General features: G+C 41.3%; 1 protein-coding gene across 1 annotated transcript in view; it reads left to right on the forward strand.

The window, feature by feature from the left end:
- Positions 1-21,171, forward strand: part of SPIRE1 (spire type actin nucleation factor 1) — a gene marked incomplete at both ends in the record, with an annotated part of 182,465 nt that extends 161,294 nt beyond the window's left edge. The window contains 9 exon segments of the mRNA XM_079717033.1: positions 6,209-6,296; positions 10,769-10,911; positions 13,142-13,315; positions 17,071-17,208; positions 17,795-17,865; positions 18,337-18,349; positions 18,351-18,413; positions 18,510-18,646; positions 20,913-21,171. Coding sequence (XP_079573159.1) covers positions 6,209-6,296; positions 10,769-10,911; positions 13,142-13,315; positions 17,071-17,208; positions 17,795-17,865; positions 18,337-18,349; positions 18,351-18,413; positions 18,510-18,646; positions 20,913-21,171 — 1,086 coding nt within the window.
- Positions 21,172-23,072: the final 1,901 nt, after the last annotated feature.

Genomic DNA, 23,072 nt, shown 5'->3' on the forward strand with positions numbered 1-23,072 from the left:
CTTACTCTTTTCTTCCATCCCCTCAATTTTATTACCACTTCTCCATTTTTCCTCCTTCCCTCCCATTTACTGATTGGCTTCCAAATTTTTTTTTTAAGGACCAAAACTTTTTCTTCACATCAAAGCTGTAGAAGTACAAGGCATGTCAGTTAGAAATGGAGGCGGGGCTAGGCCCTGCCCTCCACTCCCTACCCTGCCACCTCCCCATCTTCATGCCTTTTCCGTTCTCAGAGGAAGTGTCCCCTAGGAAGTCCCAGCACGCCTGACACTGAGCTCGTCCCTCTGCGGACGGGGCACCCTACTCACTCCTGGAGGAAGTGCTGCTGTGCATGATCACACGTCTCCTGCTGGCCTTGCAGTCTCCACCGGAGGTTTTTCCCTCAGGTTTAAGAAATACCTTCCAGGGGAATTCTCTGGTGGTCCAGTGGTTAGGACTGCAGGCTCTCACTGCCAGGGCCCTGGGTTCAATCCCTGGTTGGGGAACTAAGATCCTACAAGCCATGCGGCACAGCCAAAAACAAAAAAACAGACCAAAAAAACCCAGCCACCAGAATACCGACTGTATAGTGAACTCGTTCGTACATGATCTCATTTAATTTTCTCTTCCACAGAGACTTCATACTAAGAGGTAACTGCCACCGTTCCAGGGTAGCAGCTCTGCTCACCTCTGCAGACATATTTCATTTGACTCCATTGTGCACCAGAAAGTTCCTGTTGCCCCTTGCTGTCTTTGAGGTTAACTTAAACTTGGGCCCAAATTATCACAAAGAACAGGTTCCTGTCTAAATATTCCCCATTGAGTAGTGAATTTCCCTGTAAAGAGTCAATATATTATTATAAGTCAGATATTCTTATGAAATGGATATTAATGATTATTTACTTTATCAACATAAACTCAGCTGCTTTATGTAGAGAGAAAAACTCCTTAATCCTGTTCAGAGCCATGAGATGACGACCTGCCCTCAGTCTTCTTAATGCCGTGCGTCCTTTGTTCCATCAAGGAAATGCATTTTCTTCCTTTCTGTCAAGTGAGACCTCCAGTTGCAGAACCAGTAAAGGGATTTTTTTTCTTAGATTTACCCAGCAGCTTTGTGTGTTTAAATTATAATAGTTAAATAATCAGCATTAACTACAAGCTTGAATTGATGTCCTTAAAAGTTTCTAGTTGTGAAACTGGGCTATTGGTAGTGACCCAGAGACTTTATACCCTACTTGAGGCCGTAGGAATAGGTTATCTAATCTGCCATTTTGCCAGAACTGGAACTAACCCATGTTTTTTACTTAACAGAATACTATGAGCATTTTCCCATCTGATTAATCCTTTTTCAACATGATGCCAAATATCTGTGTGGTATTCTATCATAATAATTTGCCATATTATATTTAACCAGTCCCCTGTTTTTGAACATTTAAGCTGTTACCAATTTTCTGTTATTATAAATAACAATAATATTGTGAACATCCTTATGATACATTTTTGCTTTGAATTATTTTTCAGGATATTTCTAGAAGAATGTTTGCTAGGTGAAAGAATGTACGTATTTATAGCTTTTGATACATATTGCCAAGTTGCTTAAAGAAAGCTCTAATATCTACTTTTTATTGAGCCAACTCTATGTTATACTTTAGGTATTATAAATTGATCAGACCCTAGAAGTAGCTATGATCCTTATATAAAAGATAAGGAAACAGACACACAGAAAGGTGTTGTCTTTGAACTAAGATTGTTAAAGAGTAAATTATAGAGACGGATTTGAAACCCAAGTCTAACTCCAAAATCTGCATATCTCATAAACTTTGTAGTATTCCAACTAGCAGTATATGAGAATGCTTGAATTTAAAATAACATAAACTGGAAAGGGGCTTAGAAATCTTGTTCAACGTCATTACTTTTCAGTGAGAAAAACTGAGCCCCTAGTAGAGATAGAGACCAACTATAGAAAGTCAGACAACTTTTCAGTAGCAGAATCCCTGCTAAACCAGACCTCCCAACACCAGATCTTTTTCCATCACTTTTTTTTCTCTTCCTAAAACTCTAAACCTCAATGTTTCTTGCTTATCTTTAATAACCTCTGCTAGCCTGTCCCAGGTAACATTTTAAAAGTCAAGATAAGCTTTGATTGGAGCTATATCAAAGCTTTCAGTAGGAAAACTAAGCAAAGGAGCTGTATCTGTGCCTTCACTGGGATTCTTTTCAGGAAGAAGGAGATTTTCCTTCCTGTTAAGTGAGTCAGGTGCCAGGCTGGCATCTGAGACGATTCTGGCAGCCTTCAGTGACAGCGCCACCCCAGGAGCAAAGCTGGGGGACTTCTGACAGTGACCTCATTGCATCCAGGACCTGATTAAGAGTCAATGGTCAGGACATAGAACTAGAAAAGGCCTAACTTAGTGTCAGAGACTAGTAACTTGGATCAGACAATACAAATAAGCAAATTTCAGACCAGGCTGTAGAAAAGACTAATGTTAAGAGATGTCAGAGACCCATTGAAACACCTCAGCCAGGCAGAATATGTTTAGTCCATGGGAGTGGACATAACAGGAACACCACATGCCCCCAGGTTCCCTTCTGGGTGTCTCCGTGACTCCTCTGGGGCAGGAACTAATCCTGGTGAAGATTAGTTTTCTTTCTTTCTTCCTTTCTCTCTTTCTTTCTATAAAATAAATACTTTATATATATAGTTGATGTATAATTTTATACGTTACAGGTGTAAAATACAGTAATTGACAATTTTTAAAGGTTATCCTCCATTTATACTCATTAAAAAATATTGGCGGGGCTTCCCTGGTGGCACAGTGGTTGAGAGTCTGCCTGCCGATGCAGGGGATATGGGTTCGTGCCCCGGTCTGGGAAGATCCCACGTGCTACGGAGCGGCTAGGCCCGTGAGCCATGGCCACTGAGCCTGCGCGTCCGGAGCCTGTGCTCCGCAACGGGAGAGGCCACAACAGTGAGAGGCCCACGCACCGCAAAACAAAACAAAACAAACAAACAAAAAATTGGCTATATTCCCCACGTTGTACAATATATACTTGTAGCTTATTTTATTTTTAAATTTTATTTATTTGGCTGCATTGGGTCTTCATTGCTGCACATGGGCTTTGTCTAATTGCGGCAAGCAGGGGCTACTACGCTTCATTGCGTTGCGCAGGCGTCTCATTGTGGTGGCTTCTCTTGTTGCGGAGCACAGGCTCTAGGTGTGCAGGCTTCAGTAGTTGTGGCATGCGGGCTCAGTAGTTGTGACACATGGGCTTAGTTGCTCCATGGCATGTGGGATCTTCCTGGCCGGGGCTTGAACCCGAGTCCCCTGCATTGGCAGGCGGATTCTTAACCACTGCGCCACCAGGGAAGCCCTTGTGGCTTATTATATACATAGTAGTTTGTACCTCTTAATCCCCTACCCCTCTATTGCCCCTCCCCCACTGCCTCTCACCACTGGTAATCACTAGTTTGTTCTCTATATCTGTGAGTTTGCTTCTTTTTTGTTATATTCACTAGTTTGTTGTATTTTTTAGATCCCACATATAATTGAGATCATACAGTATTTGCCTTTCTCTGACTTATTTCACTCAGCACAATGCCCTCCATATCCATCCATGTTGCTGCAAATGGCATAATTTTATTCTTTTTCATGGCTAATATTCCATTGTATGTATATGTGTATTTGTGTGTGTGTGTGTATATATATATATACCACATCTTCTTTAGCCACTCATCTATTGGTGGACAGTTAGGTTGCTTCCATATTTTGGCTACTGTAAATAATACTGCTGTGAACATTGGGGTTCATGTATCTTTCTGAATTAGTGGGTTTTTTTTTTCAGATACATACCCAGGAGTGGAATTGCTGGGTTATATGGTAGTTCTATTTTTAGTTTATTGAGAAATCACCATACTGTTTTTTACAGTGGCTAAACCAATTTACATTCTTGTCAGTAGTGTACCAGGGTCCCTTTTCTCCGCATCCTCTCCAGCATTTGTTAGTTGTGGGGTTTTTTTTTTTGTTTTTTGATGATAGCGATTCTGACATCAAAATGACAGGTGTGAGGTGATAGCTCATTGTGGTTTTGATTTGCATTTCCCTGATGATTAGCAGTGTTGAGCATCTTTTCATGTGCCTGTTGGCCACCTGCATTTCCTGTTTGGAAAAATGTCTGTTCAGTTCTTCTGCCCATTTTTTTAATGTTTTTTTTTTATGTTTAATAGTATGAACTGGGGCTTCCCTGGTGGCGCAGTGGTTGAGAGTCCGCCTGCCGATGCAGGGGACACGGGTTCGTGCCCCGGGCTGGGAGGATCCCACATGCCACGGAGCGGCTGGGCCCATGAGCCATGGCCGTTGAGCCTGCGCGTCCGGAGCCTGTGCTCCGCAACGGGAGAGGCCACAACAGTGAGAGGCCCACATACCGCAGAAAAAAAAAAAAAATAGTATGAACTGTTTATATATGTTGGATATTAACCCCTTATCAGTCATACTATTTGCAAATATTTTCTCCCCTTTAGTAGGTTGTCTTTTCATTTTGTCAGTGGTTTCCTTTGATGTGCAAAAGGAAGTTTAAGTTTTATTAGGTCCCATTTGTTTATTTTTGCTTTTATTTCCTGTTTTAAGAGACGAATCCAAAAAAATATTGCTACGATTTATGTCAAAGACTGTTCTGCCTATGTTTTCCTCTGCATTTAGGTCTTTAATCCAGTTTGAGTTTATTTTTTTAATGGTAGGATTAGTTTTCAAGTAGTCTGAAAGTGGGTGCAACTGCCTGAGGTGGGCATGCAGAGCCAGAGGACCAACCACAGCTTCTGGGAGCAAATCCCAAGAGGCCCTGAGCCACACCCAGTCCCTGCAATGGCCCTGCCTGCCCAGGACAGGCTCTTGGCTGTTCTCAGTGGGGGGATCTCAGACCAGTAAGTAGTGGGGTGCAAGGCATGGACATATCTCAGACTTACGTGAAATTAGGCTATAAAAATGATTCTAGGGAAGGTTGGCTGAAATATGTGCAATGGGGATGGTTTCTGCTGTTTGTTTCTAGCTCCCACCTCATAACTACTGGAAAGTCCTGGTGTGACTCCTTTTTTCTTTTCCTATGAGATACTCTTAGCTTTTATTTCCTTTTTGACCTTCCATAAGCAGAAGGGGATTATGCTAGTTCTTGCTGGCTTTTCTAGAGACTTGTGTGACCTCCAGCATGTCTGGGGTGAGTCTTTGCTTACGTTGCCTGACTTGTTCTTGGTGGTGAGTATCAAGAATGCGGAGGTTGCTGCTCAGACTGGCTTTGTTTGGACTGTGCGGTTTACAAGGCTTTCTTCTTCTCTTGTTCCTTGGCCAGATCCTTCGTAGTGAGGCGTGTTCAAAACTAACGCTTTCAGCAGTAGGTTTTAGGTAAAGCCAGTTTTTAGTGAATGGCTAATTCTTAAAGTCACCTTAACTAAGTAGGTCAGAGAGAATTTTCACTATTTGTTTCACATAGTCATAGATTAATATATTAATCTAACTTACTTGTATATTTTTAAATATTTAGCAGTTTTCTATACATATTATGGAAATAAGTTGTCTTCTAGTTAATGTATATCCCCTGTCACGTAGTAAATAGTAAATTTTTCATGAATAAATATTAGACTTTATTTTGGTAGAGTCTAAAACAAATTAAGAAGGTCTCTTCTCACTGGTAATAGTAATTTAAACTTTATTTGGCACAATGCAGACATTTTTCTAGATTCATGTGACATTTCATGAAATATTTATTTTCATTCATTTAACAAATATTTATTCATTACTTAGTAAGTGATGGATTTGGTACTAGGTAACAACGATGAACAAGATACACCACATCTACCCTTGTGGGGTTCCAATTCTATTACTTTTATAAATGTGTTAAATACTCCACTAATGATAATACTAATCACCATTTCTTGTGTGCTAGGTAATATGGTAAGCATTTTAAATGTGTTCTCAGATCTGTCCTTGTAGCGACCTATGGAAATTATGAAACTAAGATAAGAAACTTGCTCAGTGTCACATCACTCTAATGAGGGACAAAGCCAGGGCACAACCCAGACATGTCTAGTTTTAGATCCCTTCTAGCTTGTCTCCAACTTGCCTTGAACCTTTGACATTAAAATTTGGTGCCTCATGTTAAATATTTATGAGTGAACATTATTAATTAGCATGAGATCTCTCTCTCTCTCTCTCTCTCTCTCTCTCTCTCTGCCTTTCTCAGGAAGAAACTCTGCCCAGGTCAGCCAGTAGCAGTGCATCTCCCTCCTTCCTTGAAGCTCCCTTTCTGGAGGCTGTGTCCACAAGGAAGAGTGAGTATTTGTAGTACAAAGAACTAGTGTCAGATGCCTTAAAAAACTTAAAAAACATACCTGACCTAAAAAAGGGAATCCCAAAGTGCCTTGTTGTCATTTGGGGTAACTAGTTAATTAGAGAACTAACCCTGGAATTTCACTAGTCAGGAAGAGAAATATTGTTATTTTCCTAGAATGACATCATAAGTTAGGGCTAAACAGGCAATTGGGTCTCAGATTCTCACCTTATAACAAATCAGTCACCTTTGGGCTTACAGATAATAGTTGTAGGGAATAGGTCAACTGTCTCTCTGTATTTTTTAGGTTAATTACCTCCTTATCTAAATTAAAGCCAGAAGCTCTGAATAATCACACTTGTTATCATCCCCCCCACACACACACATACATCCTTACCCACGTACATGTGTAGATAGTAAAAACACCTTTATAACTCTTCAGGCAATACAGAATCTAAAGTTAAGTGATTTAAAAAATACTATTGGTAATCTTTTCATTTATAAGATTAATATAAAGGATTAAAAATTATATATTAAAGGGGAGGATTCTGGGAAGATGGCAGAGTAGGAGGCACCGGAATTTATCTTTTCACCTAGACAATAACTGCAGTGGTAGAATCTGTCTGATGTAATTATTTTTGGAACTCTGGAGTCTGTTGAATGCCTAAAACTTCCAGGGTTAATTTCAGTAGATTTCAGCTCATAGCACAGTGGCAGCTACTCATCCCCCACCCCCAGCCACATGACAGGCGGCTGTGTGCTGTTCTTAGAGCAGCTTGCAGGAGCCAGGGTGGACAAAAAGGACCCTGTCCTCCAAATATTGGGGATCTGTCCTCTGATTGCTGATTACTGCTTCTGATTTCAAAAGTGCAAAGAGGCAGGCAGCCATTGTTGCCCTGTTGCTAGCTTCACCCCCTCCCCTCTAGCTGAAGTCATCTCCAGGGGATTTAAAGGGCTGGTGCCTTTCCCCCACCCCTTCATTTTTCATGTTTCCCCTTTTGAGAGTGAAAAGCCTAGAACATTCAAAAACAATAGCATATGCATATGGGAGAATTAGAAAGTGACTATGATTGCCCAGGGAATGGCTCATAAAAGACCTGAGGAAATGTTAAGTTTACACCTCAGGCTGATCTTCAGAGATCAGCCTTCAACAGTAAGAAAAACAATAAACAAAAACAATAACAAACCCCAACAAACCCTGGGTAGGGGAAAATCTGACTTCCAGAGTTACCACATTGATAAATTCAAATGTTCAGTGTTCAACAAAAAATCACAAGGCATATAAAGAAACAGGAAAATATGGCTCATTCAGAAGAACAAAATAACAGAAACGGGTCCCAGAAAAAGACCTGATGACAGATATACTAGACAAAGACATTAAAACAAAAATTTTAAAGATGCTCAAAGAAATGAAGATGTGAAGAAAGTTAAAAAAAACAACGTGTGAACAAAATGGAAATATCAGTAGAGAGAAAACCTAGAAAGAAACAAAAAAGAAATTCTGGGGCTGAAAAGTACAATAACTGATATGAAAAATTCACTAGAGGCATTCAAAGATTTGAGTAGGCAAAAGAAAGAATTAGCAAGTGGAAATTATCAAGACTGAAGAACAGAAAGAAAAAAGATTGAAAAAAGCAGACTAAGGGACTTATGGAACACCATCAAATGGACCAACATATGCGTTGTGGGAGTCCCAGGAGCAAAGGAGAAAGAAAGGGGCAGAATATTTGCAGAAATACTGGCTAAAACTTCCTACGTTTGATGAAAGACATGAATATAAATAGCCAAGAAGCTCAACTTAGGTGAAGTCAAGAGACCCACACCAAGACACATTACAGGTATCCCCTGCTTTTCAAAAGTTCATCTTATGTCCCTTCACTTTTACAGAAGACCTACATTGGTACCTGTTTTCACTAACTGAAAGAAATCAGCAGAGGATTTTTGCTTTTACAAAAAAAAAAAAAGCTGAAAAGCAAAACTAGTGTTCAGGGCTTCCCTGGTGGCACAGTGGTTAAGAATCCACCTGCCAATGCAGGGGGCACGGCTTCGAGCCCTGGTCCAGGAAGATCCCACATGCTGCAGAGCAAATAAGCCCGTGAGCCACAACTGCTGAGCCTGCGCTCTAGAGCCCGCGTGCCACAACTACTGAAGCTCATGTGCCTAGAGCCCGTGCTCCGCAACAAGCCACTGCAGTGAGAAGCCTGTGCACCACAACCAAGAGTAGCCCCTGCTCACCGCAACTAGAGAAAGCCTGCGTGCAGCAACGAAGACCCAATGCAGCCAAAAATTAAAATAAATAAATAAATTTAAATCTCCAGCCCAATTTTCTTAAAAAAACAAAAAAAAAAGTGTTCAGCCTTTGCATCAGGCCACCATAACTTTGAACTGTGTCTGTGAGCATCTGTGCTTTACCTTGATTTATTTTGTGTATTCGTTAGCAAGATGTGTCCTAAGGTATTTACTTCTTTGCTTTATACCATTTCAGTTTATGAAAGGATTCATAGGAATACTCTTTCAGATAGTGGGGGAAACCCGTATATTCAAAATTTCAAAAGACGAAGAATCTTGAAAGCAGCAAGAGAGAAGAGTGTCATCACACACAAGGGATCTCAGTAAGATTTTCAGCAGACTTCTCATCAGAAACTTTGGAGGCCAGTAGACCCTGGGCCACTATATTCTAAGTGCTAAAAGAAAAAAGTCATTAACTGAGAATCCTATATCTGGCAAAACTGTCCTTCAAGAGTGAGGGAGAAATCAAGACATTCTCATATAAACAAAAGCTGAGGGAACTCAAGACCATTAGACCTTCCTTTCAAGAAATGCTCAACAGAGTCCTGTAGGGTGAAATGATAGGACACTAGACAGTAACTCAAAGCCATATGGAGAAATAAAGATCTCAATAAAGATAAATAGATCGGCAATTATGAAAGCTAATATTATTATAACAATGGGTTGTAACTGTTTGTTTTCTGCATGACTTAACTAATACATTTAAAGAAGAAAAGAACTATTAGTACAGAAGCTAGTTTTACTGTAACTTTGGTTTGTAATTCCAAATCTTGTTTTCTATATAATTTGAGAGACTTAAGCATTTAAAAGAGTTATTAGTCTGATTTGGGGCAGACAATATATAAAGATGTAATTCTGTGACACCGTGAACTAAAAGGGATGGGGACAGAGCTGTATAGGAGCAGAGGTTTTGTGTGTTACTGAAGTTAAGCAGGTATTAATCCAAATTATAGTGTTATAAAGTTAGGATCTTAAATATAATCCCTATGGTAACCACAAAGAAAATAGCTATAGGATATAAACAAAAAGTAAATGAGAAAGGAATTTAAACATTTCACTATAAAAAATCAACTAAACACAAAACAGGACAGGAATGCAGAAAATGAGGAACGAAATGATATAAGGCATATAGAAAACAAATAGCACAATGACAGAAGTAAGTCCCTTCTTATCAGTAATTACTTTCAATGTAAATGGATTAAACTCTCTAATCAAAAGACAGATATTTGCAGAATGGATAAACACATGATCCAACTACATGCTGTATACACAAGACTCCCTGAGATGCAAACACATAAACAGATTAAAAGTGAAAGGACAGAAAAAGATATTCCATGCAGAGAGTAACCAAAAGTGAGCTGGGGTGGCTACCAATTGATAAGAAATCAATAACAGAAGTAAAGCTCTGACAGCAGAAATGATTTCTGTTGTCCTCCTCATGTTTCCAAAATGTGAATCAGACCCTGAGACATTCTCCTGTTAAACCCTGTCCCCAAATATTCCTAGGCAGAGGAGCAGTGGCATATATAGTATTAACATTGAAGCTGAAATTTATTTTTTGAAATTTAAATAAAGCTTGATTTAAACCTAAGGATAAAATGTCTTGATACACATCAAGAAGAAAGAGTTTTCATTTTTTATTTTCAAAAAGGAGAATGTAAAAGGAGGGTACACTTGAGAATTTTGGTATGATTTGACACACAGAATACATAATTTTTACATGCTTTTAAAATAAAGCCCAAGATCTATTTCTTGATTTTTTTGCTCTTAAAATTTTTTATTGAATACAAGTCTTTTGTCCAATTTAAAAAAAATTTAAATAAAGCCTGAGACTCTTTAACTGCAAAATTCTGTGGAAAATAACATGATGGCATTTGTATTACAAATCTGAGAGACTATTTATATTGTATTTTATGCATGAATTTGAATGAATGTTAAAAACTGTTTTTTCCTTTTCCTTGCTATTTATGTAGCAAGTTTATCTTGCAAAGATTCTTCTATAACAGTCCTTCCAGTATCCCCCTAGGGACCTCCAATCTTAATATACCTCTCCAACAAAATAAACACTTCATCTTTGAATGCAGTGTTTGTCACAAATGACAAAGGGTTTTCTGTTAGAAATTCAAAACCTAAGTTTTTTTTATAAGAGAGTTGATTTCAGTGTGGTTCATTCCATTTCTTTAGAGCCTCCGAAGTTCTTGCCCATATCCTCCACACCCCAGCCAGAACGACGGCAGCCACCCCAGAGACGACATTCCATTGAAAAGGAAACACCCACTAACGTGAGACAGTTCCTGCCAGCGTCCAGGCAGAGCTCCCGGTCTCTCGTAAGTAGCCGACAGACTCTGCAGAGTAACTTGTGAGCAGTTAGAGGGTCTGGAATCATTAGCTTCCTTGAGAAGCTTCCAAAAGCTAGACTGAACTTTAAATAACCTTATTGGTTTTTAGTAGCTAAAGAAAACCAAACCTAAGAGTAACCCAAATGAAGTCTGACCATTCTTTGTTCATTTAAAGTACTTTTTTTCCCCCAGAAGACTTAATGGTTGAAAGTATGGATATTTATTAAAGAAATACTTTCTTCCTTTCAAAGGGCATTAATCCACTTAAAAATTGTTGAAACTAAACAGAAAACTTAGTGAAGTCTGACTACAGTAGACTCTTTTATTGAGGCAGAAGTCCAAGGGGAGAATTTTGATCCATGAAAAACCATTGTTCATTGTTTTCGAGCATGTTTTGTGATATTGGAGCCAAAGCAGCTATTTGGACGGGTTAACAGTTTTTGCTGTTTTCCGGAGACTTCCAGGCTCATGTAGTGGCTACTCATTTCTCAGACAGGGGATGTGGCACACGAGGCCCTTTCAGGAAGAGCTAACAGGTCTGCCAGCCAGAGGAAGCCTGCGAAGACTCTTTCTGTCCCACTTGACTTCTGAAATACTTGCAGGCAAGATGCAGGGCTTCAGTCAATAATTCTACCAGCAGCCAACCTGATACCTAATCGTTCTTCAGATTCTCATGAATAAAACACTGGACTACACTCAGTCCATACTTTTAGGCTGTGATGAATCATCAGGGGTTCAAATGAAGCAATGATAGAGGTCCCTCTGTCCAGGTGAAGGGAGGTAGTATGGATCTTGTGAAGAAACGAAGTTTGAACCACGCTGATAGTGTTGAAATTGATCAGTCTTCTCTGTTCCCAAATAATGTGATTAAAGAACTAATGATTTCATGGCAACTCCTGTTAGGATTCCTCTAACTCCTAAATAATCACCACACGCTGATATATGGTGAAGTACAGCCTCATCAGTGGTTTACCAACTGAAAAACAGAACTCTAACCCGACAGGTTCAAAGTTTAAAATCCAAAGACTTTGTTAATAAGTTATTTAGCAAAATACACAGTTATTGTCACAACTGAAAAATACTGTCACAACTGAAAAAGAGAGAACTCCTTTTTTTTTTTCACAAGTCCAACGATTAGGAGATTCTTTTCTTCACAGCTTTTCCTAGAAGTCAGTTTAGCATTCAGCTGTGTACCTGGCCTTGTGATCATATGACATCATTGTTGAGGTTAGACTTAAATTTTAAAATTATCAGTGTAAAGAAACTGTCAGATCAACTACAAGGATTTTTTGGCTAGTGATGGAAGCTTTGCCAAGAAAGGCCCGTGAGGTATATTTCCTGGTAAAGGGGAACTCAGTGTGTGTGTGGTCCGGCTGTCAGTTGTTTTTTGTGGAGAAGGAGAGGAAGATACAACCCACATGCCATGGTGGAGAAGGGGCTCAGTGAGCAGACAGGGGAGACCTGTGGTCGGCACAGAACTCTGCCCCCGAAGTGCCTCTAGACACCAGCTGAGACAAAAGAACCTCCAGGTCAAAGTCCTGACTTTTCTTGCCTTAGCTTATCTTGGGAAATCCATAAAATCACACTCCTTTAATGGTAGTGCTGTCTAGCTTGGTAAGTATTGTTTTTAAAGTATGATAATTTAGAATTTTAGCTATGGTTTAGAAAACATGGAATCATTTTGTATTTATAAGCTCTGAACTAAAAATGGCAGAAATGTCTTTGTTGTTACTGATTTTCATTTTTATTGTATCTTCCTCCCTTTCCTTAGGATGTTGAAAGTGTAATTCTTTTCATCATTTGGTCAGATGATTGTGGATGATGCCTCTAAATGAAGGCGACTTGTTTTTAAGTACCGACCGGGGGAGGGGCGGCTGCGTGGTGTATGTTTCTGCATTCGCCTCTGGCCTGCATCCCACCGAGCCCCGTGCAGGAGACTCAGTGTTCACAGGACAACCGAGTTCCAGAAAGCTTAAGTGTTGCCATGTGAACTCTGAGGTTCTCTAGGCATGGTTGGGCTCCTGACTGATACATGTGGATGCAGACGATGGCATGGACTTGCATGTGGAATCTACCATTAACGTCCTCCATGGTGTTTCCGTTTTGTTTATTTTTGTTTCATGCTCTGTAATCGCTATTTGTAGGTCACTCATATTCAGCATTATTTTCTCCTTTTCTTTTTCCCCTGCCGTTTTCTTTTCCTTTATCTATTGTTCAGGTTCCTAGGATAACCAGAGTATGGCCAACGACACCTTTCCGACCGCTTTTTTCTACCCTTCAAACAGCTTCTCTGCTCGGCTCTCACCCTTTGGAGGCAGCCTTGTTGGGGGTAGCAGGGGCTATGTATTATCTGTGTGAGAAAGCTTTTACCAGCAGGTGGAAATCCGCAAAGGTTGGCCTCTTTCTGCTGGTTCTGGGAATTATTTTCCTCTCTGCCTCTTTGGCAGTGATCCCTCAGCTACTGCACTCTGCAAAAATTAACAGCTTAGATGGACACTTCGCTTCTGACTGTTGATTCCAATCTTTGGTAGATGCGTAGATCACACCATGATCTCAATTGACGGGACGATAGCGAAAGGACAACAAACTCAGAATGCAGCGGCATCAGCACAGAGGAGCTGTGGGCGGTGCTTCTGAGCCCCCTGATTGAACCACGTCCCCCCACCCCTCACCCCCCAATCAGGGCCTTCCCTCAGCCCAGGGCCGCCCCACCCTCAGAAGAGCCGTTGCCCATACACTCAGGTGCCTGGCCAGGGAGGCTCGGGCAGTCTTTCTCTTCTCCAGCACCTTTAAAGCTGTGTTGTGATGGTCAGGATGTTATGTGGTTGTTATGAAAAAACACCGTGCTTCTCTGTAGAGAGAAATTTGAAGTTTTTTTTTAATTGATGTGATTTAAAATCTCATTTTGTATTGTTTTTGAGATTTTCATACAGAATACATTTTATAAAGGAAGTATAATAGTTTCCAAACTTAAGTGGGATAAAAAGCCTCAGACCATATTGAGGTTTCCCCTGCCCCCAGTGTGACCCAAGCTGCTGACCTGCTGACCAGGTGTCGGCAGCCGCCCAGCCAGGCTCTCCACAGTCCTCTGTTTACCAGACCTGTCCTGGATAAGCGAACCAGCAGCTGGTTTCTTTGTTTTTCTTTATGACCCATCTTGGTTTAGAAAAGAGACTGAATGTAAATGAGGTACAACAGATTCCTTTCTCTTTATTTGCCGTGAAATACAGGATAAATCTCGTTTTTCATTTTAGATCTGGCCCTGTGAGCACATGGTCAGATGTGGAGGTGGCATTTAATCCTGTCCCTCCTGCTGCTGTTATTTTATTTTTATTTTCAACCCTCCCCAAACAGTCTGTCTACTAAGTCTACATGTGACTTTAGACAGAGAACACCTTGAAATTTAAAGGTGAACTTGAAAAAAGAAGAGTAATTAAACTTAATATTTGCTATTTTTATTTAAATCTGCCTTCCTTTGGTTTATTAAAAACAAAAACCAATGGTTGTTTTGGATAATTGTCAAATATCTGCTACTTATTTATAAAGTTTTTGCTAACCAAGAACACTCTTTAAATTTGACCATTTCAACTTCTCTGGCTCAGTAACCAGATTATACACCATGCTCTCTGATTTCTGTGCTCCCTAACTCTGACCCCTTTTGAATGGTAAATATAACCAGAATATTTAACAAAAACTCAGCCATTTTAGTGACGTACGTAACAGTGGATTCTAAAGGCACATCTGCTCCTACAGTATATTGTAATCTCTATTAAAACTCTTCAAGATTTAGCTTCCCTTTCCTAAATTTGGAAGCCACACTGAAGCACAGGGCAGCCAGAGAATCAGAGTTGTGCTGCTCTGGTCCCTGGAGTCCATGCCATGAACAGAGGTCAGTGCCTGCTGCAGACGTGACCCGGCCCGTCGTAACAGCGGGGACTAGGGCTCGGCTCACGGGTGGAACCCTGAGTGCTCTTCACAGTTTGGGGCATCAGCATCTCAGCAAGATCCGTTAAGGTTTAATTTGGCTTTGAGGATGTTGAATTAATATTTTTTGTCAGTTGAAAAAAATAATGAAAGCTATTCTAGTAACTATTATCTTCTTTCATGTTGCATTAAAGTTTTGTTGTCCTTGGAAAAGCACCAGAATTAAAACATTAGCATTTGACCTGATGGAAGGTATTTTACTAAAGGGTAATCTGCTTGAAATTTTAAAAAACAAGAACGCAAAAAAATGCACAATTTCTTATTACATCTGATGGAACACTGGATTTGTGCATGGGTCAAAGCAGTAAGTCGGAAGTGTGCTTGACTGGCCCCTTTATGACTTGAGACTGAGGACTGGGAGCTGCGGGCTGTCTGGGTTGCTGTGTGTGGAGCATCCCCGCCACCCAGGCGTTGCAGCTGTGACATTGGCACCATCACCATCTTCCTAATACACTACAGCCAATCTCAGGGAGTGGTCTTCTGCTTGTTTGTTAGATTCATATGTTATTTTACTCCAGCTCAGCAATATTGTCACATAGGTAACTGTCAGAAAATGTACGATAGTCATGCTTGTTGCTGATGAATAAAGATGACCGTAGGGATACTTCTTACGAACTGTGTCAGAAGCTGAGAAAAGTCGCTGTTCAGACATGTGCAGCCGACCCTACTATCTGTGCACAGTTGTGATGCCCAGCGTTCAGAGACGAGCCCATTCCCACACTCTGTTCTCAGGGTCAAGCGAAGCTCAGGAAATACTGGACGTGCCAACTTTGAAAGCTCTTCCCGTTGAAAGAAAATTGGGTGATGGTGGGTTTTTTTGAGTATATCAGACATCCTAGAGCACATGAATTATCCTCCCACCCTCCAGATACTAAGCTCTTCATCTTAAACCTTCAATTGCAGGATCTTTTCCAAAACATTTTTAGCAAATTTAATCTTCCCTAAGTTAGCTTGAACAGAGATGATTTTGCATTATTTGTAAGAAGCAGTAGTTCTGCAAACTACTTTTTTTTTTTTAGTAAATGCTAATGTTTTTCAAGTTTGCAACCTAGATTTATTTTTGTTTTTCTCTGATTGAAAGACAGAACTAAATGTTAAAACTCCATAAACTGACTGCACTCATAGTCCTGTGCTGTCTCCTTTGGCTTGTTTGATTCCAGAATGCCTGTGAGCAGCACTATTGTGTGTGTGGGCGTGAGTTACAGCGTGTGTGCACCGAGGACATCGGGGTTGTGTCGCTTCGCCACAATGGCCCTTGTGAAGTTCAGCAGGGTGCGGGCGCACAAAACCGTTCTGTCTTTCTACTGGGCCCACCAATCAAGCGCAGGGCCGGCTGGGGAGCAGATGGTGTGAGGCTCTTTATTCAGTGGGATCAGTTACATCAACATCTTCCTCCACTGTTGTTAGGGAAACCATTAACATAAGACAGCCAACTTCAATATTTATCGTCAGAGTTCTCTGAGTGTCTCCACATCTGTCCAGTGCGGACTGTGCTTCCGCAGTTGTTTAAAAGTGATGAGAGATCTGGAGAGCGTGGGGCAGCCTGACGGGAGTGCCTGCTGGCTTCCAGGTCCAGTTCCACTCACACTGTTAGGAGTTTTTAGGCTGTGCTGATGTAACTTACCACTAAATAACGCTTCTCAATATCGATTACTAACCACCTTCTTTTGGCTCTTCTGGGTACCACAAATCAGTTTTTAAAACAGTACCAATGTTGTAGATTTGCTATTTATCTATTAGCAGATATATACAATACAAAACTAAATAATATCTTTGTGTAATCATAGGAGAAAACTGACAGAAATTTGGTTTAGAACAATAACATTTTTTTCCCAAGATTTCAATTCATAGATATGTAGCTCCACTTCATGGAATAGAGATACCTGAGGCAAAACATTTAAACAAATGTGAGGAAATTTTGTTAATTGGAAATTTCAGTGGCTACAGTGTTTCACATGGTCCCTGGAAGTTTTCTGCCACCTCTTGTTTCAGTGTAACTAGAAACTGTGTGGTCCCCAGAGTGAGCCGGCTCTGCTCCAGTGTTTACTGGGAAACCTCTTTTCTTCTCTGAAGCTACTAACCAGGTGACTGATCTGAAGGGGAACTTTGCCTTGCCAGAAGGGTGGTGGGAGCTTCTTATTCATGTGGAATTTTGAATTTCAGGAGGAATTCTGCTACCCAGTGGAATGCCTAGCACTTACTGTGGAGGAGGTGATGCATATTCGTCAGGTCCTGGTGAAGGCAGAGCTGGAAAAATACCAACAGTATAAAGATGTCTACACTGCTCTGAAAAAAGGAAAGGTAGAGCCACTTACAGTTGGTGGATCAGCAGGGTTAGAAGAGTGGTCGGTCACAGGCATGTCCCCTGAGGACACTGTCTGCTGGCCAGATGGCATAGGACTTTGGGGGGATTCTAGGAGGTAAGAGGCTTACCCCGTGGCAGGCAGTCCCTCTTCTGCCTTGCTCACAAAAGTGAGTATTTTTATTTCTCCCTGGGAAATTGAAAACCAGAAGGTTAAAACCACCATTATAAATAATGGTATGCCTTCATAAAACAAGGTCTGCCCTTAGTTGTTACACTTTTAAAGGATTGTAGAGAAAATGTATCTGAGAAACAGAGAAGACTTTTTCAGAACCTTCTTCACGTTGCTTCCATGGTGGCAAGACCCTTGAGAACTGTGGCCTTTTATTACCATTTAAAGGTAGAATTATAATCAAATACAGAGCAGATTATAATGATCACAGAACCAGACTTAATAAAAGGGTCTCTAAATGCTCTTCTCCCTTTGTCTACTAAACTTTCCACATATAAATGTGTCCAGACATGCAAATTAGGAAATTAATTATTGGCAATGCCTTTTTCTCCTTTAAAATTTTTATTTTGTAGCTCTGCTTTTGTTGCCGAACCAGGAGATTTTCCTTCTTCACTTGGTCTTATACCTGTCAGTTCTGTAAGAGGTAAGGCTTTTGTAATTGATGACAGCAGTCAAGGATCCACTGTTTTCATCATTTTTCTCTGAGGCACAATACTAGAAATAATCCAGTCTGTTATCATGTGCTGTGCTTGTAAGTTAGTAATAGTGATTGCTTCAAGAGTGGACAATTATTTGATGTTAAGCCTGGAAAGTTTCTCTGCATGTATTTCTTTTCATATCCAAGATAGGTCTAATAATAATATGTCATGTTGAACAGAAAAAAATAGATGTGACTGTCATGTGATCCCAGGATAGACAAGTAAGAAAATCCCAAACAGACTTAAGTTGATCCTTTCATAGGACACAGTGTAAGAGTTAAGTTTTACAGTGTGATTGTCTTTTTGGCAATCTAGTTGTCTCAGTTTGTTACGTTCTGATAGAAGAAGCAGAGAGTCCAGGGGACTTACTGTAGAAATTCACAGCCACGCAGCCTGCAGCTTCTCTAACTCTGCAGTTGCATTCGTGGTTATCATGCTGAGTAACACTTCTGATTTTGTGTACAGGCCGGTGTGCTCACAGTGTTGCAAAAAGGTAAGCTAAGCTTAGTGAAATCACAACTTGTGCTAATTTTATTGACTCTGCCTCTTTAACAGTACTGCTCATTCTCCGTTTTATTTGGGATACTAGATGCGGCTGCCCTCCAAGCCATACTCCACCCTTCCTATCTTTTCATTGGGACCTTCTGCCTTGCAGAGAGGGGAAAGTTGTATGAGGCCAGAAAAACCCTCCACTGGCCACCATCGGCCACTTCGGAGCATTGCCAGGTGAGCAAGGGGCCGGGTCTCCAGTGTATCCTTTGTGAAAGACGAGAGCTCTTTTGAGGACTGTGGTGATATGGTGGGGTTTTGGCTTGCAGGGGTTTGGGTGGGTGGGTGGCTTGGTTTTAATATAGTTTTGACTTGTACACAAATCTCCAAAACTTGCCAAAGGTCACATGACAAGGGATGATGGCTAGCTCCCTGAAAGATACTTAATCTCTCAGTTTAATTTTTTTTCTACTTTGGAAGTAATTACTTTTGTGTGTCCTTTAAAAGTCATCTTTAAAACTGACCTTGTTTTCAATGGAGTTGAAAACTTGCACATAACAGTCTAATCTTTCTTTCCTTCTTTAGTTTTGAAAAAAAATCTTTTTAATCCTGTGTTTACAGTAGTCTGTGATAACTTTGGCTTACTTTCCTATTGTAAAGGCAGAAATAAAGCTTTATGCCAAGAGCTGACAATTTAAAAGAAAAAAGGTGCCCGAATACCCATCCCTTTGCATTTAATGCAGAGTAAGGTTAGTGTTGGTCCTTAAGAAAGACAGGAGGTCAGACCACACACTGGCAGGTCCCAGGGTGTTGGGATTTTATGCACCAGCGGCCTCCTGTTTGGGAGGGACACTGGTGTTGGTGCCAGATGCTGGACGGTAGCCATTCTGCATGTCAGGGTCTGTGGACAGTGAGGTGAGGGAGCTGAGAGCCCAGCAGTAACCTGTACCCGAGGTTCCTGCCCCTGTGCTCAGTCCCCATCCTGACCTCTGAGTATGGGCTGCTGTCCACGGGCTCAGGGCAGGCGAACTACGGTCTCTTCTTTCCTGCACTAGCTCTGTGTTCCTGTTTGGTTTAATTAAGATAGTGAATGAGTAGATGGTTCCTAGTTATTTCCAAAAACTACCCAAAACATTTATGATGATGTTGGTCTAGTTAACTCCAGCTCTCTGGAATCCAAATAGTCAGTCACCCAGATATAGAGAATTGTTGTGGAGGCGGAAGCACATGTGATAAATACGAAATGACAAGAAAGCTGGTCCAAAGATAATTTTTCAGGATTTGTCGTAGGATTAAGATAAATTTACTTCAGCTTCTTATAGTCTGACCTACCATCTACAGTTAACTAATGTTCATTAACCATGACACAGGGTCACTGGAGAAAGAACTTGAAGTTCTCTCTCAATCAGAGAGATTAGCAACATGTATTTCATTTCATTTCAGTTGTTAAAGTTCATGATCTATCTATGTATAGTAGTCAGGTGAATACTCTGAATATCCTATTTTCCAAAAATTCTAGAAGGGTTAGTAAGTGCTTTTAGTAGTAGTATTTTTTTTAATATAACATTATTCATTTATTTTTATTTTTGGCTGCGTTGGGTCTTCGTTGCTGCGTGTGGGCTTTCTCTAGTTGCAGCGAGTGGAGGCTACTCTTCGTCGTGGTGTGCGGGCTTCTCACTGCAGTGGCTTCTCTTGTTGCGGAGCACAGGCTCTAGGTGCACAGGCTTCAGTAGTTGTGGCACACGGTCTCAGTAGTTATGGCTCACAGGCTCTAGAGCGCAGGCTCAGTAGTTGTGGCGCACGGGCTTAGTTTCTCCGTGGCATGTGGCATCTTCCCGAACCAGGGCTCGAATCTGTGTCCCCTGCATTGGCAGGTGGATTCTTAACCACTGTGCCACCAGGGAAGCCCCATATTATTATTTCTTAATAAAAGGTTTCCTGGTTTCTTTCTTAAAAAATATTTTGTTTTTTTAAAAAATAATTTGACATGTCTTTATTTTTTTTATTTTTGGCTGCGTTGGATCTCATTGCTGCGTGTGGGCTTTCTCTAGTTGTGGTGAGCGGGAGCTACTCTTCATTGCGGTGCGCAGGCTTCTCATTGCGGTGGCTTCTCGTTGCGGAGCACAGGCTCTAGGCACGCAGGCTTCAGTAGTTGCAGCACACGGGTCAGTTGTCATGGCACATGGGCTTCAGTAGTTGTGGCACACGGGCTTAGTTGCTCCACGGCATGTGGGATCTTCCCGTACCAGGAATCGAACCCGTGTCCCCTGCATTGGCAGGTGGATTCTTAACCACTGTGCCACCATAGAAGTCCCCAAAAATATTTGGAAAGTTGTCGCCAATTATAACTTCTTCTTTGGACAAAAACTGACATGACTAAATCACCCACCCATTCCATCATGTTTTGCCAACAGATTTACTTTTTTTGCACATATTTTCTTACTATTGCAGTAGAACTATAAGTAATAATAATGGATGTTGTAAATGTTTTGTTTTTTTCCAGATTGTCCTCAAAATCCAAGTCTGTGGACAAATCAGATGAAGAACTCCAATTTCCCAAAGAGTTGATGGAGGACTGGAGCACCATGGAGGTGTGTGTAGACTGCAAAAAGTTCATTTCAGAAATCATCAACTCAAGCCGGCATAGCCTGGTGCTGGCCAACAAAAGAGCCCGATTGAAAAGGAAAACGCAGTCTTTCTACATGTCCTCGGCAGGCCCTTCGGAGTACTGCCCTTCAGAGAGGACCATCAGTGAGGTCTGAGCCCCATGCATTCGTGTGCAGAGTCGCATTCACGAGAGAACACTGAGCGGGGCTGTCTTCTCGCAGTTAACTGGTTCGGGTTTGCATGAGATCAGGGTTTTGCTGCATCACACTGTTCCACAGACTGAACACTGTGTTCATATCAGCCAGTCCCTTGTCTGCACTGAGAGAGGACAGTAGTTTGAAACTTGCTTCTGTGTGTCTGGGGATTTGGAGGCCAGAAACTTTTTCCTTAGTTCAGTTCTTTACTGTCCCGCAAATAATTTTCTGACTGAGGCAGAAAGCTTCTGGTGTGAGAAATCAGTCTAACACAGGCGTCGAAGTCAGCACAGTCTAAGCATTAAGTAATATTGGCATTTCCACCCGACAGTGTTCCTACCTGATGCACACAGATCCCTGGAGGCTGGGCCAGGCTGTTACCGTCTCACAGCACAGAACCTACAAGGATTTGCTCATGCTCTCAAACTGGTTTTAAATTACTGTTGCTCTGAGATAAAGACTTGGGAGGGACTTTACTCTGCGCTCCAGTACAAAGCATCTGAATAAGCTGTACGCTCAAGTGGGCGCCCATGTCCCCCACGCTGTGTCTGTGCCCGGGCGGTGAGGCGGTGTCTCTCGAGGCAGGTGCAGGGCTTTCCTTATCTTGAATGTATTATGGTTACTAGTAGTTTTATATTGGAGGTCTAAGGTTTAAAGTTTTGTGGCGCTTGGGGACAAGGGCAGGCTAGAAGTTTGTCCAGAAGTTGAGTATTTTGGCCAATAGGAGAAGGGCTGTGAGCGCGTCGGCCACGCCGCAGGGAACGAGCTGGAGTGCTCACATTTCCAACTGCGGTTTTCTTAACTTTAGTCTTGCCATCACGACTAAATTAAGCCACAATTTGGTATCTAAGGTCTCAAACTGAAATTTATTTTTATAAATGAATTTTAAAAGCAAAAACATGGTCTAGTTCATTTAAAATTAACCTGCTGATAGGCTTTGTGGATGCTTTTTGCACACATTCTCCTTGTAAGTGACTTGAGTAGGACGGGTTTTGATGAAGCCAGGTTGAGGCAGCACCATACATCTGTCATTTCTCGACTTGTGTGGCCCATTCCGTGGCCGTCGTTATGATTTTGGTTCGCTTGGCAGACCAGCCAGTCAAGTTGCCAGTCACGTTTGGAAGCTCAGTTAACGCACACACACAGCAGTTTCCTGAACGCTCTCTAGGACACATCTGTAGTCAGCGCCACCAAAAGGCAGGGCAGTCACACTTCACACCACCTCACAATACAGGAACATTTCTATAGTGAATTAACAGTAATACCTCAGAACTGCCCTGGTAGTGGTTTTACGTGACCGAAATTTATAAATTAGTAAATGGCTTAAAATTACTTACACTTACAAAATAAACTTTACCAATTGACTGAAGTAATGCATGTTAACAGTTTGTCTGTATTTGCATGTAAAAGTGGGCCACCAGAGAACCCTTACTGATTATGGAAACGTTTAAAGTTTTAAAGACTCTCACGTAAGAGCTTTAAACATTATATTGAGTGAATCTCATTTATAAAGTTTTGGTGTGAGCAGCTTCTAAACAGCCACCAGGAAGGGTGCAAGGGAGATGGGGTGGTGTTTGTATCCATGCACAGACCAGACCTAGGAGAGTGTGCTTTTTAAAATAACGACTAGTTTACAGGTGTTATTAAAACACAAGAAACTAAACCCCCCAAATGAGAATCCCATCGACATTCACAAGGCACATAAAATCTAGCACATCTAGTCTTTGACTTCACTTCTCCAGGTTTGTGACACTGTGCAGGCTGTCTGGGCATTGTGGGCGCCTCTTAGCAGAGCGTCCACAGCACTGTCCACAGCACTAACAGGCTTTGCCAAGTGTATTGAAGAGGTCAAGTGGGTGGTA

This window comes from Hyperoodon ampullatus (assembly GCF_949752795.1).
Source record: "Hyperoodon ampullatus genome assembly, chromosome: 13".
Lineage (NCBI taxonomy): Eukaryota > Metazoa > Chordata > Mammalia > Artiodactyla > Ziphiidae > Hyperoodon > Hyperoodon ampullatus.